The sequence below is a fragment of the Cucumis melo genome, chromosome 12 (assembly GCF_025177605.1).
Source record: "Cucumis melo cultivar AY chromosome 12, USDA_Cmelo_AY_1.0, whole genome shotgun sequence".
Lineage (NCBI taxonomy): Eukaryota > Viridiplantae > Streptophyta > Magnoliopsida > Cucurbitales > Cucurbitaceae > Cucumis > Cucumis melo.
In genome coordinates, this window is record NC_066868.1 from 19,202,641 (window position 1) to 19,221,472 (window position 18,832).

General features: G+C 34.8%; 1 protein-coding gene across 4 annotated transcripts; it reads left to right on the forward strand.

Annotated features, from left to right (window-relative positions):
* The first annotated feature begins 335 nt into the window (after nucleotides 1-335).
* Nucleotides 336-18,421, forward strand: LOC103498290 (peroxisome biogenesis protein 1). Of its 4 annotated transcripts, none has more exons than XM_008460848.3 (17): nucleotides 336-892; nucleotides 1,664-1,837; nucleotides 2,618-2,717; nucleotides 3,616-4,059; nucleotides 4,768-5,508; nucleotides 6,221-6,312; nucleotides 7,192-7,265; nucleotides 8,934-9,156; nucleotides 10,331-10,424; nucleotides 10,530-10,684; nucleotides 14,222-14,452; nucleotides 14,921-15,121; nucleotides 15,731-15,856; nucleotides 15,932-15,993; nucleotides 16,227-16,344; nucleotides 17,305-17,589; nucleotides 18,151-18,421. In XM_008460848.3, the coding sequence occupies exons 1-17, from the start codon at nucleotides 680-682 to the stop codon at nucleotides 18,187-18,189; spliced, it is 3,372 nt and encodes a 1,123-aa protein (XP_008459070.1). In that variant the 5' UTR covers nucleotides 336-679; the 3' UTR covers nucleotides 18,190-18,421. The 4 variants fall into 4 exon arrangements, with proteins under 4 accessions (XP_008459070.1, XP_050936580.1, XP_016902359.1 ...); XM_017046870.2 differs by lacking the exon at nucleotides 336-892 and adding an exon at nucleotides 2,232-2,454 and having other exon boundaries at nucleotides 1,688-1,837; XM_051080623.1 differs by lacking the exon at nucleotides 4,768-5,508.
* Nucleotides 18,422-18,832: the final 411 nt, after the last annotated feature.

Genomic DNA, 18,832 nt, shown 5'->3' on the forward strand with positions numbered 1-18,832 from the left:
ATCAAAATGTTTTTAAAATATAGCAAATTACGATGAATGTATTGGTAATAGATTCAATTAGTCTATTTGTATTTTTCTAAATCATACATTGTGGATTATACTTCAACTTATTTTCATAAATTTTGTGATTCAGAGTTCTGAGCGTTGGGTGCCAAAGGGTTGAAGAAGAGTTCACAGCTCTAATATTTAATTTCTTTCACCCCTTGCACCAAAGCTCCAAATCTAAAACTAACTAAACTCTTTTTGGAAGTTTGATTTTTTTGATATTTTTTTTAAGACTTTCTGAAAGTTGGATATTAAATTATGAATTTGTGTATTTAGCATAATTTGGCGTTTTCATTATAAATTCAAAAGCAGTGTTTGATAATGTGGTGGGCGTCATTGAAGTTCGCACCCATTCAAACGCCCACAACTTTCTCCTCCGACGACCATCAACTGAGCTGACCGCAACTTCAACTCCAACTCGTTTAAACTGTCACGGCCGGAGAATCTTTAACTCTATCTTCCCCTCTGTGTGAAGGCCCGGCCTCATAGCCAGCCATCATTGGATTCAAGTCGCTCAATTCTCATTTTCAATTCATGCGCCCAACTTAGTTTGATCTTGGAATTGAATTCCACTATCTAATTCACTCGTTTCTGCCGCGGGTTTCCGCTTGTGGAAGCTCCATTCTAAAATACTATGGAGTTGGAGGTGAGGACTGTGGGAGGGATGGAGAACTGTTTTGTGTCTCTTCCTCTTGTTCTCATCCAAACTCTCGAGAGGCGGCCTGGTTTTGCCTCGGCCATGGACCGTCTCCCTGAAATACTCGTTCTTGAACTTCGTAATTCCTCTTCCGATGAGGTCTGGACGGTTTCTTGGTCTGGCGCTACCTCAACTTCTTCTGCAATTGAGGTACTTCCTCTCTTGCGCGTTCTTCTTCTTCTTCTCCTTCAGTTTTTATTTCCTTTGAAGTCACTCCTTATTGTGCTAAACATGCTTGTATCTTTCTATATGTACTTCTACTATTACTCGTGCTCAGTTCACTTGAATATGGGTAAGGTGACAATTGAAAACGTATTTTTTGTAGTTTGTAAATATTTTTTCTCTATTGACTAATACGTCTAAAGCAGAATTCTTCAAGTATCGCGTTTCGGATCATTGTTCTAGAAAAAAACCGTCTTCATGTTTAAGATTGTGTTTAAAAACCAAAAGAATTGAAAGGTTTTGCTGTTCTCTCTGGTGTCTGTAGTTGTCAAGGAGCAGAGCTGGAAATGTTCAAAACTTGCGTATAGAATATAGATGCATAAGATTCTGATCATTAAAACATTATCTCTTATTCAATGCTTTCCCAAAGTATTTTGTTAGAGGAAAGATACCAAAGGAAGTAACTAAATTGAGACTCATCAAGGAACTAGCTATGAACCAGCCATGTAGCTTTGCTTGTTTGTTAACTGTTATGAACCAGCTATGTTGTAGGTTTTAATAAAACATATGTTGTCTGTCTTATTAATTTCATATGGTTAATTCCATCATATTTTGATATAGCCTCCTTTTCTTTTCATATTTTCTTAATTTTTCCGTTCTTTTAAGCATAAGCAGCATCTGGTTTTTTGAACATATTAAAAACTTTTCTTGAATTTGGTCTTATTAAATTCTTCTCTAATACTTTTAAATTCAATGTAGGTCTGCAAGCAGTTTGCAGATTGCATTTCCTTACCAGACTGTACCACTGTTCAAGTTCGAGCTGTTTCTAATGTGCCAAACGCTACTGAAGTCTTGATAGAGCCATATAGTGAGGATGACTGGGAAGTTTTAGAGTTAAATGCAGAAATTGCTGAGGCAGCCATGTTGAACCAGGTCCTTCATTTGCATCCTTATCTTCTATAATTCCCTTTGTTATCACTCATATAAGATGGACGTAAAATTTTTTGTTGGTGATGATGTTAATTCCATTAGAAAAAATGTGGTGTGTGTACAGTCTGTACTCTTTTAACTTTTCAATCTCGAATGAAAAGTTCTGTTTTTTGTTAAAGAAAAAAAGAAAAGAAAAGAAAATTGGTGTTTTCAAAAAACAAAACTTTTCATTAGTGATTGACAAGTTAAAATAAAAAAAGATAATGGGTGTTTTTTTGTTAAAGAAAGAAAAAAATAAGAAAATTTAATCTGCCTTGCTTTAACTTTTCAATATGTCTTTTGCTTATCTTTGTTGGTGTCTCCAGTTATTCTTAGTCTTTCCTCGCCTCATCTTTAGGATATTTGTTTATATTGAGATGACTAGTCTGGGCACGACATGCAGTATTGTGGTGGTCATTTAGAACTCAATTGTTAAGGTTTAAGTTGCAAGTACAGAGGAGCCATGGTGAGATTGTGATTTGAAATACCAGTCAGTCATGGAAAACTATACTGGAAATATTAAACCAAGTTGCTTTTTGTCTTTCTTCGACTGTTATCTCCAGTAATAACGGCTATTGAAGGTAACAAGTTACTTCACCAGAGCATCGTATAATCAAATAATATCAAATTTGGATGATTATTAATATATTATTTAACAAAGTAGACAGAAGGTAGTAATAACCAGATATCATATAAGACCTGTCTATTAGTGACAATAATTTCTTAAAATGATGTATGATGCAGGTCAGAATCATTCATGAAGCAATGAGATTTCCTTTGTGGTTGCACGGTCGAACGGTTGTTACGTTTCGCGTGGTTTCTACTTCTCCTAAGCGTGCGGTGGGTAAGATGATACCTAATACTTTTTTCTTAGTTTTATGGTACATCTACTTGATTTCGCTTAAAAACTTAAAATCATTCTTGTCATTTATTGGCAAATGGCAAGCATATCATTTTTTTCTACATTATGAATGGATATAATGTTTTGTTTGCTTTCCTAGTACATTGGTTGTGGTGCACTAAGTTTTCACAAGTTCACTGAATTTCTCATGAGCCTCAAATGGAAGTATTCAGCCATATGTATTAGGCTGAAGGTTACTAGTTACAAGCTATTTTACCCAATAACAGTAGGGCAAAGTTTTAAAGTAAAGCTGTTAAAGAAATACAATGATAACCTTTTCCGTGACGTAAAAGGTTCAAACTTAAGCTGCCAAAAAGACAAATAAATCAGTGAAAAGGATCTCCTAAGAATGGCCAAGAATTACAACATTATGACCAAGAATCACAATATTACCCAATCAGATTGACTGGTATAAAAGCATACAAGTTTCATTTATTTTTATTATTAAGAGCCAATATGGAATATTCAAGAATGTAGATTGTGAAAACTCATTACTTGGTCTGGGCAATGGTTCTGTGACTGTGAGTACTTGATGTTTGCATCTGTTGCCTGAACACTCACATTCTTTCAAAATACTAAAAAATATAATATGTTCCTGGAGGTTGCAGCATTAGCTTTCTTCATTTTATCGTATTGATGAGTCATCATTTATTACATTTTGATGCATTAGATGCTTCATGTGTCTGCACTTTTCTGAATGTATGTACAACAAATACCCTTCAACAACTGCATTTCTGTTATTGAGATATTTGAAGACAGTATGGAGAATGTTGAGCCATTTATTTTCTCTTTAGTGGTCTTGTTGAAGTAATTTTGTTTATTTTTCACTTTTGTTTTTCAGTGCAACTTGTGCGTGGAACTGAAGTAGAAGTGTTATCAAAGACACGCAAGAAATTTCTGGACTCTAGAAAAGCTATGCTGCGAGTTCAAGATCTAGACAAGAGATTGATTTACAATAGTAATTGTACAGGCATTGAGGTTCGAGTAGTGCCAACTTCTGTTGCCTTTATTCATCCTCAAACAGCTAAAAGTTTCTCATTGAATTCTCTTGAGTTGGTTTCTATATTGCCTAGATCATCACGAAAAGATAGTGGGAAGCGTAGTGAGAACAATGATTTGGGGAAGTTGAAAGGTTCAACTGCAAAATCAAACAGTGGAGAAAGAAATAATGGAGAGAAAAACCGACCGGCTATTGTTTATCTTTTAAATTCAAATTTGGTGAACGAAGGACATATAATGCTCGCTCGCTCACTTCGACTTTATCTGAGAATCAACTTGCATTCATGTATGTTAGTTTGTCTCCCTTTCCTAACAAAATATTTGATGGCTCTCTTGTCAACTGTGTATTAACTGGTGGAAGGAAATATTTAGACTACAAAGCACATTCAAGTTTTGGTAGCTTCTTAATTATGAAACTTTTTTTTGTAATTTGCACCATTATGTACCAATGCATTCCGTTTCTTAACAACGTGTTTGATGCCTGTCACCTAATTTCTGTTAATTGGTTGAAGGAAATAAACTTGAACTGTAAAATGACTTTGTTTCGGTACCTTCTATGTCCCAAACTTGTTTTTAACAAGTTTCTGACTTTCTTACTAGGAATATCATCCGCATGTACAATTTAGAAATTTGGCTTTATCGTTTAATCACATTTGATGTCTTAAGTTCAAGTTCTTTGTAATTATTTCCTTTTATCTCTATAATTATTCATACAATTCATGTCTTCTATCGCAAGGCTCAATAAATCCAGGTTTATAAAAACGTGAGTCAATCTTCTTCAAAAAGTTGATCCAGATTCAATTAGCAGTAAACAGCACCAGATTTGAGCTTCCAAAAAGCCATTCTCTTACGTTATAAACAGTAAACAATCTGTGAATATGCCTAAGTTAATTAGCCGGACATTTTTCAAGATTATCTTTGTGCCTTTATTCCTTTCATGCATTAATGTATACAATAGATTCTGTTTCTTATGGGAATGTCTGAATATTTGTAGGGGTTCTTGTAAAGCCACAGAATGTTAATTTGAAGGTGGATTTCTCCTCTGCTTCGCTCTCACCTTGCTACTTTAAAGTACAAGATGATGATGTACCTCTTGCTAAAAATGACTTGAAGGTGAGTGACATCCATAGAAGCGTGAAGAGGAAAAATATGTTAGGGAAAACCAGCTCTTGGTCTTTTATGGACGTTGCTAACGTGTCAGCTCACGATCAAGTTGTTGATGTTCTCACTCGTGAATCTCCTTGTAGAGAGGATGAGGATTCTCGCTATTTGCCAAGTTTAAAAAAAGGATTACAAATTCTTTTTAGAGAATGGTTTTTTGCACATCTAAATGCCATTGCTTCTAGTGTAGGAACTGAAGTTAATTCAGTGCTTTTGGGAAACCAAAGCTTGCTTCACTTTGAAGTCAGTGGTTTGAAGTTTGGAACTAAAGGAAATATAAAATCAGCATCTGTTAATGCTTCAGAATACACAACTAAGACAGTTGAGATCCTGTATGCTATGACTATTTCTGAAGAGCCATTGCAAGGGTTATGCAGTAATGCGTTCAAACTTTCCTTTGATGAGCAAAACAAGTGCGTCATTAGTTTGGGAGGTGTGGAGTTGTCTAAAAGATTGCACTTTGGTGATCCTGTACCCTTTTCAACCATCAAAGAGAAGACATATGTTGAGGTTGATAGCTTGGATGTATCTTCTCTGAGCTGGTTGGACGAATCACTTCCTAATGTTATTAATAGTACGTAGTCTCTGACTGATTTGATCATTCAGCAGCTTTTGTAGCTTCATTGTGTTGTACTAAACTAGGGTTGCATGTTTTTCAGTATGCAATTCTAGTTGAGCTGAAAATTACTTTCTATATTATTAGACCAGTAATGCACAAAAATTTAGAGGCGCAAAGTTGAGTTGATTTGGTAATTATTATATGAGTGGAGTGATTGAGGGAGTTGGTGTGAATAACGAGGTGAGACCAAACTGGGGTGGGTTTTTTTCCCACCCAACCCCACCCAACTTGGGGGGCCAAACACTCCCCTAATGAAAAATTATTCAATGTTATAAGGTTCCAATTATAGCTTCATAATTAAAAGGAAAAGCTTCAAAACTTTATGAAGTATTCATCATTAAATGGTGTTATTGTGAGTTGTAATATTGCTGATGTCATTGTACGTATTATGAGTTGTAATATTGCGTTATTATGTTGTAAATTTGATTCAAGAAGCTTTTTTTCTTTTTTGGATAAGAAACATTTCATTGGTAAAAGAAATAGGAGAAACCTCACACCTGTAGGTACACATGGCTTTCCAATTGGAAACGGGGTAATATAAACTCCGGTGCTTATGATAGCATTTTTCTGTTGACCAAGGCCTCAATTCTTCTTTCTTTTCTTTTGTCTTTTTTCAACCTTGCCGATGGCTAAAGTATCTTTGACATTGAATTATATTTGCTTGCAGGGATTAAAGTATTATTATCACCGAGAGCTGGTATGTGGTTTGGGACCCACAACATTCCACTTCCTGGACATATTCTCGTATGTGGACCCCCGGTGCGTGCCTTGCTTTTGTAGACTTAAGCCCATATTTTGATGTTTCTGGAGTAGTAAGGTTATTTCCCCCTAAAGCTCAAAGAATAAAACAATATGGCTTGATGGGAAAAAGAAAAAACCAACATAAAGATAGACTCAATATGGAAGGGAAGAAAGACTTAGTTTCTAGTGGATAAAAGAGAAAATGTTGGGTTTCTTTCCTCTCTTTGGTCAAAGACTTTCCTTTTGAGAGGACTTCTTTCCTCCTTTTTCTCACCTCATCAGATCTATTTTCCAATTTGTTGAGACACGATTGTAAGAAACTTATTTTGGAGAGGCTTCTGGTCTAATGGAGGATCTTTTAATAGTATTTTGTATTATTAGACTAAGAAGAAGAGTTTAGACTGTTCTTTCAAAGTTTTTGGAGGAGATTTGGAAAGTTTCAAAAATTTTATTTAGCAAGTCTAGAGTCTAGTAATCATGAAGCTTAAGGAGCCCTGATTTTTTTTAATTTCTTTTTCATTTGAAAAATCAAGCATTCATTGAAGAAAAATATGAAAGAATACTAGAGCTACTGGGAGTAGCGGGGCTTAGGAATTGGACAAAGGAGAGAAAACTTTCCTCTGCTGAATAGGCCAAAAGAGAAGATAAAGTGGAGTTCGTTATACAAATAGTGTGATATATATCGTAAGGGAGAAAATTCCTTTTGGAAGTTTGAATTGTCAATTAATGAAAATCTCTCTTGATTAGTTTAAATCTTATAAACGTTGAGCTACATAGACAAATCGTTATGAAAATTATGAACTGTCAGTTATTGGAGACATCTTTCTCTTAGTTTATGTTATATATCTAATGTGCAATTTTATTGATCTTTAATGATCTGCTTGTCTCTGCCATCAGGGTTCTGGAAAGACATTATTAGCAAGAGCTGCTGCCAAATTCCTTCAGGAATATGAAGATCTTTTAGCGCACGTGTATGTATTACTATTATCTCTTCTTTCTCTTTTAGAACAGGGATTTGATTTGGATCTATTGATTTGATTTTATAATCATTCTTTTTTGTAATTATCGCATTTAGATTGTCTCTCCATGTGGTAAAGAAATTTGTGATGCTTAGTTATTTAATATTCACAATTTTATCAGACAAGAAATTGAAGTTTTACAACTGGACATTTAACTTTCAATATTGTGTCCATTAGGTTTGTGGATTTTAAAGAATGTCAAGTAGATGGACATGTTGAACACAAACTTGATAGCTAAAAAATTATTGGACACAAAAAGAAAGTTTAATTCTATTGAATTTGTTGGATACAAAATTTATATTCTTTCATTCTTTCTTAATAAAATTTGTTTCTATATAAAAACGGGTTTTGGACACTTTTTAAAATTCAAGAGACCTATTAGACACGAAATTGAAATTTTGGAGACCTTTGAGACACCTCTTAATGGACCTATTTGATACAAATTTAAAAGTTTAAGTTATTTGACCTGAACAGAACTAGTGTGATGCTAGAAGACCAGAATTAGGTATGGAATGGATTGTGGGGTGTGGGCTTCCTTCAATGTCCTCCCCCAAGCTTGTTGACAAACGTTTATTAAAATAATTTTATATTTGAGGTTTTCAAACTTGACTTAATAGCTCTTTTATGAGAATTTCTGCAACTTTGGATGTCTTGAAAGGAGCATATAAGTTAGGGTTTTATATAAACAATGCTCATATTGGTATTCTTTTCTATGTGTAGTTTGCCAAGGTTAAGGTTGAGCTTTCTTTATTTGCAAAGCCAGCTCTATAAGCTGTGGTTGATTGGCAGAGGATGAAAATATCAGCTTTTTGTTATTCAAAGTTTTTGTGGCAATGTTTTGCATTTTCTTCTCGTTTACTCATGTTATACACATTCAGTTATTGCCTTTACTTTATTACCGAACTGAAATTTTGAGTGGTGAGTTGATATCCTGGCACTGTTGTGAAGGACACCATTAACCCCTATGATATTTTTTCCGAGATTAGAAATTGTCTCACGTGCAATGTTTCGAGTTTTGTGAGTTGTTTGGCAAAGAATGAAGGATTTAGTTTATTGTAAGGTAATTAGCTAAGGTAAATGGAGTCAGAGGGCTAGACTCATTCTGGTTAGCTCAAAATTAAGGGAAGGGTAGAACTAAATATATTTTAGATATGTAGACCAAGAATTATCCTTTTTTTGATCTCTGAATAATATCCAAAATACAGCCGCACAACAAGTATGTATATCCTAATCAACCAAAGGCATAACCCTTAACAAACTAACCAACCTATCAACCAAACTAATTAAGGTAGTCAAAGCGTAAACAAACTTGACAAACTTTAAAATCCCATGTGGTTACAAGAATAATAACCTAGGGAATACAAGAAAGAGATAGACCTTACTATCCCTGCAGTATTAGAAGTGTATATTACTTAAGTAGAGAAACTAGGCATTGGTTAAGAAAGGGTGACACACTGCTGGAAGACTGAAGGGTGCTTGCATGAGACTATGGCTATGGACAAATTTTGTATTCTGAAGCAAAATAATACTGTGTACATTGTGGAACGCCACATGAGTTTTTATTTAATTAGGCTTGTAACTGAAACTTTGTATCCTCATTAAGTCTTGTTTTTCTTGCAGAGTTTTTGTATATTGTTCTCAACTTGCTTCTGAAAAAGTCCAGACTATTCGTCAGTCACTATTGAACTATGTATCAGAAGCCTTAGAACATGCGCCCTCTCTTATTGTTTTTGATGACTTAGACAGCATTATATTGTCAACATCTGACTCGGAAGGGTCTCAGCCGTCCACGTCCATGTCTGCAATAACAGAGTTTCTCATTGACATGATAGATGAATATGAGGTAATAACTCTTTTATGGTTTCAATGTTCATTTGTGTGCAAGATAACTGTGTCAAATTATAATTTACATCGGTTTTTCGTATATTTTATTTCCTTATTTATTAAGAAAGAATTATCTTCTTTAGTATTGAGATTTTATTCTCTTGAAAAAATGCTTTATCAATTATGGTTTTAAGTAGAGTTAAATTGTATGCTTTTTATTGACGTTCCAAAATTTTTCCTAATGTGTGAGTGCCTACCCTTCTTTAATCAATATTGTTTTGTTGATTTTGAAAAGTTTTTGAATGGCTTTTGTTTGAAGTCCGGGACATTAAGAGTTATTTCTGGTACTTGTGTTGTATGATGATCTGTCTGCAATTTGAACAATAAGGTAACCAATACAACACTTTTAATTCATTAAAAATGATACATCTCCCAAGTTGTTTAATGTTTGGCTCTCCTTATTTTACAATCAAGGAGATGTTTGTCTCAAGTGTCATCTCTTTTCGTTTGTATATTGTAAATAATAACCTGTTACTCATCCAGTGCCAAAAGTTGTTCTGTGAGGATTAGCTGTAGTGGTTGATGGGGATTAGCTGTAGTGGTTGATGGGAGAACCTACACTAAGACTATTGAAAGCAATAAACACAAAACCAATACTTATGTGTAAACCCAAGAATCGGGAGAAAAACCATGATGTTTTTAGTTTTATTATTTTTATGATGCAACTTGATTTTTTTTATCTGTACGTAGAGAAGTTTTGTTTCTTATTGAAAAGGAAAGACAATTATTCTTCGAAATATTTTTGTAATAGAAATTCTTAGCACCACTTTTATTTGGAGTTCTAATTCATGTTTGCATATTGATGTACTGGATTATTTTAATGGAAACAAGATATTTATTGAATTAATGAAATGAAACTAATGCTCAAAGTACAGAAGAGAAGAAGAATCAAAGTATAAAACTAAAACTTGCCAATAAGAACAAGAAATATAAGACACAACCCACTAATATCTGAATAATAGTGGATTTGAAAACAACCCATGAAGCGCAATGAAGATTAGAAGAGGAGAAAAGCTTATAATTTCCTTTGATTTATCAGAGCATATTTAATTCCGTTGCTGAAGAAGTGCCAAATTGTTCTAAACTTATAATACTAAGATATGAGCCTGATAAACCTTCGTCAAAACTTACAGGAAAAGAGGAACAATTCGTGTCAGGTTGGCCCAATTGCATTTGTAGCTTCTGTGCAGACTCTAGATAAAATACCACAATCATTGAGATCTTCAGGTTTTTCTCTTTTCCAACTAATCTGTGCATTTGTTCTTGAACAGTTTTCTATCATTTTTTCTCAACTTTTAAATATTGTTTCCACCCTCCAATTGGAATAATCAGGAAGATTCGACTTTCATGTGGAATTACCTGCTCCTGCTGCATTAGAACGAGCTGCTATTCTGAAGCATGAAATACAGAGACGTGCCCTGGATTGTTCAGACGTAACCTTACAAGACATCGCCTCAAAATGTGATGGCTATGACGCATATGATTTAGTACGTAGTTTCTTACTTTGTTGTTATTTTTACTTTTCTTTTATTAAATATATTGAAAATTGATATCAATATGTTTAGAGCTATCGATAGTACAAATTCATGAACATATTTTCCAAATGTTGATATCAATATGAACTTAAACTTAGGATTTGTTTCCAATTGAGTTTTAAAATCCTGATTTAATATATCGGTGGAGTAGGGGTGCAGAGTTGAGTTATCAAGTCAGGGGTATTTGTTGCACCTTTTGTCACCTAAAGAAGCTTGGTTTTTTGTTAGCTATTTTTATTTGCTTTAACTTTTTGTTCAACCATTAAAATACTCATAATACTTTTCCAAATTTTCAACATTGTCTGAGATGTTAAGTTAAAAACTTTACACATATTTTATACTTGAGGTAGACAAATTACTCTTCTTTTATACACAACAAAATTATAATTTTCACAATAGTGGAATGCATGAGTGCAATCTGCACAAAGAAAAAGTAGGTCATCCAGGATTTAAGGTCTTTTATGTCAAATTGTAGCTTATGATTTATTATGCATCTTATGTAACATATATTTTACAATTTGATGCATGTAACCATTATATTTGAGTAGACAATTACTTGCTTTATATGAACAACAAAATTGTTATTATTAGTAGTAGTAATACTACTTATTTCAGAAACAACTCTATTTATTCCCCTTGGAAATAAGGGCTTTGTTGATAGTTATAGCCTCAAGGGTATTTTGGTATTTTATTTTACCCTAAGTTTATTTCCTTTTTCTGTATTAGAGTTTGCTAGAGCCTTTAAAGTTATCTTCTTCTGTAACTTTCCTTGTGTGTGAAAACAATAAAAAAGACTCTCTATCATGGTTTTTTCTTTCTGTTCTAGGATTTCCACGTAAATCTAGTGTTCGCTTTTCTTCCGTTTAACATGGTATCAGAGAGTGGTGATGAAACCCTAGCCACCATTGGTGAAAACCAATTGGTGCAATATAACCTTAGTTTTGCACTGGTCTCGCTTCAGCCACAGTTGCCGCCGGTGGAACCGTTGATTTCTCCGCTGCAAACACTACCACTACTGTCAAAGCCGCCGTTGATTGTTATCTTATGTGCTTGCACATCTGTCCAATTCTAGCGCTACCACAACCCTTTGAGATGGAAACCCTAGTAGAAACCTCATCGTGAAATCGAGATTAATGAGTCGTCCACCTACCACAGATGTAAATTCTCTTCCACGGCAACAAGCTTCTTGCAACAACCGGGTCTTTCTCATCATGCGTTGCCTAGTTATAAGGTCAGGTTGATTTATCTCTGGTAATGGTACAACAACAGTTGGCTAATCTTCAGACAAGTTTTCAGCAACAAATTGCTGCTCTTGGGGCAACCTTAGGTGCTTCCACAAACCTAAATTCTAGTACAATGAATTTTGACATTCCTTCCAGTCTACCGATGTATCTAGAGAACCCGATAACCTCTTTCCATACTTTACCTACTGCAAACTATTTTTCTGGCTCTATAAGAAATTCCATTGGGTTATTGTGGGAGAAAAGTTGAATGGTTAGAATTATTTCTTCTGGTTTCAGTCCATTAAAATGGTTGTTTTGTCAATAGAAATAGGTATGATTAGATGTAAACCTATAGGAGCAGTGGGAAAGCTAATTTACTTATCTCACACAAGACCAAATATTTCCTACACTGTCAGTGTTAGTCAATTTATGCAGACACCCTATGAAGAACATGTGGAAGTTGTGAATCAGATTATGAGATATTTGAAAAGTTCTCTAGGTAAAGATTTGATGTTCAGGAAATGCATTGAGGCTTATATCGACTCTGATTGGGTAAGATCAATTATTGACAGAAATGTAACTCTGAGCATTCTATCTTTGTGTGGGGTAACCTAGTTACTTGGAGAAGTAAGAAGCAAAGTGTTGTTGGTAGAAGCAATGCTGAAGCTGAATACAGAGTAAGAGTTTAGGAATCTGTGAAGAAATCTGATTGAAGAAAGTTTTGTTTGATCTTCACCAAGACAGTATTTTACCTATAAAGCTCTATTGTGATAATAAAGTGGCTATATAGCCAGTAATCTGTACAACATGATAGAACGAAACATATAGAGATTGTCAGACACTTTATAAAAGAGAAACTGGACAATGGCAGTATCTGTATTTCGTATATTCCATCTTGTCAACAAGTTGGTGATGTTCTCATGAAAGGGTTACTCAAGTAAATTTTTGACTTATGTAGCAAGTTGGGTATGATTGTCATCTACGTCCCAACTTGAGGAGGAGTTTGAGGGGGAGTGTTACATCGGTTTTGAGTTCCAATGGAAATTCTCATGCCTGAGGACGGGTGACTCAGAAATCCTTGAATTCATGTCTTAAGCAAATGATTTGAGATCCGAAAGAGAAAGCGGGCCTTCCATAGGGTGGTCATGATGGGAGCATCGAAGAGGGATCTGATCGAAGGAAACCCATATTCTTGGCGAAAGCCTACTTCGGAAAAGGCAATCCCCTACCTCTGAAGAAGCAAGATCCGGCTTTTCTAGTTTCTAGCGAGATGGGCCCATAAGATAAGGCTACTAGGTTTCGCTTGGCAGCGGTATTATCTGCAGCAAGGGGGGCTGGAAATAAGAGGCTTTGTTGATAGTTTATAGCTCCGAGGATATTTTAGTATTTTACTTTACGCCAAGTTTTTTTCCTTTTTCTATATTAGGACTTGCTAGAGCCTACGAAGTTGTCTTTTTTTTTAACTTTCATCGTGTGTGAAAATAATAAAAGAGAATCTCTATCGTTGTTTTTTTCTCCCTATTCTAGGGTTTTCCACGTAAACCTAGTGTTCTCTTTTCTACCGTTTAACAATTCCAACAGAAACGAACGGCTTAAGGGTGAGGGGTTGAGAAAACCCTTCCTCCGAGCACTAATGAAGAAGAGCCTTCCAATTGAATTTAGAAAGTAACATTAGTTGTAAACTTCCCACAGGCATCAATCTTCCACTTAAGGCAGTCATGGCTACCCTGAAGCACCCAATAATTCGGAATTTGCAAAATCACAACATATCACCCATCTCCCTATCAAGAATATGTCTTCTAAGGCCCAAATCCCATGTTTGGCTGGAACACACGCACAATCTGCTATCACAGCATCGTTTTTACAGATATGGTAAAGATTTAGGGAAATTTCTGTGCAAGGGGTTGAGGATCACTCTAACTGCTCACCCAGAATCTGATTGCTTTCCCATCATCCGCACCTGACTCAGTGATTTTTAAAAACCGCTCTTTATGCTGTAAACTGCCAACCCAAAGTCTAAGACTTTCCCTTGGGAAAATTTGAAGTCCAGCTATGGACATCAACACCATAGATAGGACCAGTTCTGCGCTGCCCAAGAGCATTTTCTTCATGACAAAACCTCAAAAGCCATCTGTGTTAGATCTTCTTTTTCTTTTAGTTATTTATTTATTTTTAATGCCTTTGTATATTTCTTCATTTCGATGATAACTTGGTTTTTTATAACTCAAAAATAATAATAAAAACAAAACTTATTAATTCCACTCAGGAAATTTTGGTAGATAGAGCTGTCCATGCTGCTGTTAGCCGTTTTCTGCCATTGCATTTTGCTCATAACCAGAATCAGAATCCCACTTTAGTTGAAAATGATTTCTCTCTGGCGATGAATGAGTTCGTTCCGGCTTCAATGCGTGATATTACTAAACCAGCTGCAGAAGGTGGTCGTTCTGGTTGGGATGATGTCGGTGGTTTAGTTGAAGTCAAAAGTTCTATCAAAGAGGTATATGCTTTTATTTTGGTTTCTTGAACTCTAGCATTAATGAATCTGGATATTTATTGTTATCTTTTTTATCAACAACATGTTGGGATGGGAGACTTGAACCATTGACCTTTTGGCTCGAGGATATATGCCTTAATGAATTTAGATTATTTTGAAGCGCTTCTATGTCTGCTTTGGTGATACATGGACTTTGGGCTGCGAAGTTCAATATTTCTGTAATTATCTGTTTCCTTTTTTGTTAACCAATTGGAAGGCTTATCCATGAATAGTTCAAATGCTTTCCTGCAATTGTAACTTTAAAAGATTGAATCCTGCTTCACTGATCTTCATTAATTCAAATATATGTTTTCTTTTGTTCTCGTCCATATCCTGCATTACGCTAAAGCTTTCTGTTTTTAATATTTTTGCTTCACATTCATGTATTTGATGCTTGTATTGCCCTCAAAGTTCCCTTATATCTTTGCGCAGATGATTGTATTTCCATCAAAGTTTCCCAATATCTTTGCTCAAGCCCCTTTAAGGTTACGGTCAAATGTTCTCCTATACGGACCTCCTGGTTGTGGCAAGACGCACATAGTTGGTGCTGCTGCTGCTGCTTGTTCATTGCGATTCATATCAGTCAAAGGGCCTGAACTTTTAAACAAATACGTTGGTGCTTCTGAGCAAGCTGTGAGAGACTGAATAACCTTTGCTTGCCACTTTTTAAGATTTAAAGTGCATTTAATATGTGGAGTTGATTCCAAAGCTTAAGCTAATCAATTATGATAAATTTGATTATACCGATATTTATGACTCTCCTCACTTATGGTCTTTAGAAGTTTACAAAATGCTCAACAAGTGGAAGTCAATATTTAATGGGGAGAAAATATCATGGGACCTCCTGCTCCACTAACATGCTAAACCTCCAATTGACTTAGATTAAGCCGATGGGTTATGGTAAATGTAATTATATCAATACTTACACATAGATTTATGACTGACTAGCACCATTTTTGTTTGGTTTGTCAACTCATTGTGATAGATTGTCAAGGATCTGAGCTAAAACTCTTTATGTGCATTGTGCTGAACATTCTACACTCAATTTAAGAATTCATTGACAAGCATAAGTTTGGATGCCATTGCGCCTTGGTTAAGAGGACGGATTGTTTACAATGGGGGTCTAGAGTTAATAATTAATACTAGCTTAGATACTTTTCCCTCTAATTTCTTTTAATGGGTACCTTGGAAGGTCAGATATGATGGACCATAGTTGCTCAGAAACTCAATTATTGGTTTCAGGTTCGGGATATTTTCTCTAAAGCAACTGCAGCATCACCTTGCATTCTTTTCTTTGATGAGTTTGATTCAATTGCTCCAAAGAGAGGGCACGATAATACTGGAGTGACTGATCGTGTAGTCAATCAAGTGGGTATCCTATTTACTAAACCTTGATTGCATGTGGATTCAATTCTGTTGACTATTCTATTTTCCTACTTGCAGTTTCTAACTGAATTGGATGGTGTTGAAGTTTTAACCGGTGTATTTGTTTTTGCTGCAACGAGGTTAGCATTTTTCACTTAAACCAAATAGTGGCCAATGACAACAATAGTCAATAGCTAAAAATAATCCTACGTATCTGGTGATTGCTTAGTTTCACTTTCAATCATACATTTTTTATTGTGGTTGATGTTATTCCATTGTGCTCATCGCTCAATAATTGACTAGTTTTCAGCTCCCCCATTCTCGGGCTTCTAATTTTCTTCTAAAGTTGCATTTTATTTTTCATCTTAAGCAGTAGACCAGATTTGCTTGATGCCGCACTTCTAAGACCTGGCAGATTGGATCGCCTTCTGTTTTGTGATTTCCCCTCTCCAGTGGAACGGCTAAATATTCTTCAAGTTCTTTCAACAAAGGTTGATATATCTAAACTTCAATTATCTATTTATGTTTGCTAACTGTTCTGCTGTTAGGGATTATGGATCAATGATGGAAAATACCGATTACTGACTGAAAGGTTTGCTTGTTTTTATATCAATGAAAAAGTCACAATTTTGTTTCTTTTCTTCTAAGGTGTCAGTTATAATGTGTGGCAGGACTGACATCAGAATATCTCACGATTGTCCCGTTTTCTTATTCATTCTGTTTAAGGATATTTTTGCAGTTTAGAGTAGAAAATTTGATAAACATTGATGTTGGTGATATATAATTAAATTTGTCTTAACCACCAACTTAAGCTTTTGGGTGAATTAGTGGTTTAATATGATATCAGAACAGGTGGTCTAGGGAGGTCCTATGTTCAAGCCCCTGCATTGTCATTTCCTCCCCAAGTAAAATTAATTTTCACTTGTGGAGCCTTTCAAATATTTTAAGCCCACCACAAGTGAGGGGAGTGTTGGTGATATATAATTAAACTTATGGGTGAATTGATGGTTTATTAATCGATAGAAATACATCTACTGTGTCCATTGTGCAAATGAAGTATTTACTTACAAATACACATGGAGTGCTAAGCATATTTAATTTTGTGTGAATATTTATACACAATAGCAAAACTTGTGGGAAAGATTTAGATAAAACATAAGTTCTTAAACTAAGTAGAATGGCTGTAAGTTACTGCCGTAGAATATATTTGTATTCATTGTAACTCTACATTTTTCATTGAGCATTATAATTTTTCCAAGAGCCCAGGATAGAATAATATTGGACCTGAGGAATTCCTTGTTTTTTGTTTTTATTTTTTCATGAACTGTGAATTACCTTGGCGAAGAGGGCAAATGCGTCAATTTGCAGTTTAATTGCATTAGTTTAGGTAATAAATGAATTTAAGAGTTGAATGGTTTCTAATAAGGATGGATGGATTCAACATACTACAGCTGCCATTGGCCAATGATGTAGATTTGGAGCCAATCGCTTATATGACAGAAGGATTCAGTGGAGCTGACCTTCAAGCTCTACTCTCAGATGCTCAACTTGCGGCAGTTCACGAGCATCTAGATAGTGTAAATGCTAATGACCCGGCTCAAAAGCCTATCATTTCTAATGCTCTTTTGAAGGAAACTGCAGGCAAAGCACGACCATCAGTTTCAGAGACTGAGAAGCAAAGACTGTACGGCATTTACAGACAGTTCCTCGATGCCAAAAAATCTGTCTCTGCTCAGGTACCTACCATTTTTTTTTCTTTTCTTGCTTTCCAATTATAAATTCAAAGTGTTAGGTTGAAACACTATTTTGGTTAATGTAGTTTTGACTTTTTGTATGGTTGCATTTTTAACTTTGGTTCATTTTGATCCATATATTTAAAATGTTTATTTTGGTTCTTATACTTTTAAAACGGGTAATTCTAGTCCTGCCAATCTCATTTTTATTTCATTCTTTAAGTGATTAAAATGGTTACTTTTTTAAATTAAAGGATAAAAATTGAACGAAAGATGAAAATACAAAGTCCAAAATAAACATTTTGAATGTGTAGGATCAAAATGAACCAGATTTGAAAGTAAAAAGCCAAAATAAACCAAATCCAAAATTACAGTACGCTATTTTAAACCAATATGTTATTATTGTTTACGGTAGATGGCAAAGTTTGATTTGATATTCCCTCTTTTGATTGGTGGCTTTATTATAATTTCATCTTCATGTTTAACATCCACCTTTTTTCTTTAGCAGAATAAATCATCCAATCCAATTCGTCATTTTAATTTACAATATGGTTTGTCTTTCAGACTAGGGATGCAAAGGGCAAGAGGGCAACTCTAGCTTAAGGACCACCAGCTGCTTACCTTCTTGTTTTCTACGAGTTTATCCATTGTTGCTGTACAACACAATTGTTTCAAAATAAGTTTAGATGTTAGGTTACACATAGGGAAAGGTCTGAATTGATTTGTTTACACAATAAATGAATCTTGTGTTGCCGATATACTTTTACTGATAGGTCGAAATGAAAAATAACTCATTTCTTAAAAGTGAATGAAAAGTGAATTTTTGCTTGTGTTAGCAGCATGAAAAGTTACCAATCTGCATCTCAAACCGTGAACACTTAGCAGAGGCCGTTCAATACTCAATGCACACTGCTTGACTCACGCGTCCTCATCGCACGTTTTACAACAACCAATTAATATTATTTTATTTAGTTACTCGCTAATACTTGACTCAATGCCCGATGCATGGGTGAACGATATTCAATCCTTGATAGTTATCTTGTTTTAAAATTTATATACTTAAATAAAATAGGTGAATGATATTCAATCCTCGCCAGTTATCTTGTTTTAAAATTTATATACTTAAATAAAATAGCTAAATAGCTATTTTCAAATTTGACAAAATGAACTAAAATATTTATAAAATATAATAAAATGTCATCGTTTATCTATGATGAATTAGATGTAGACCATGATAGATACAAAT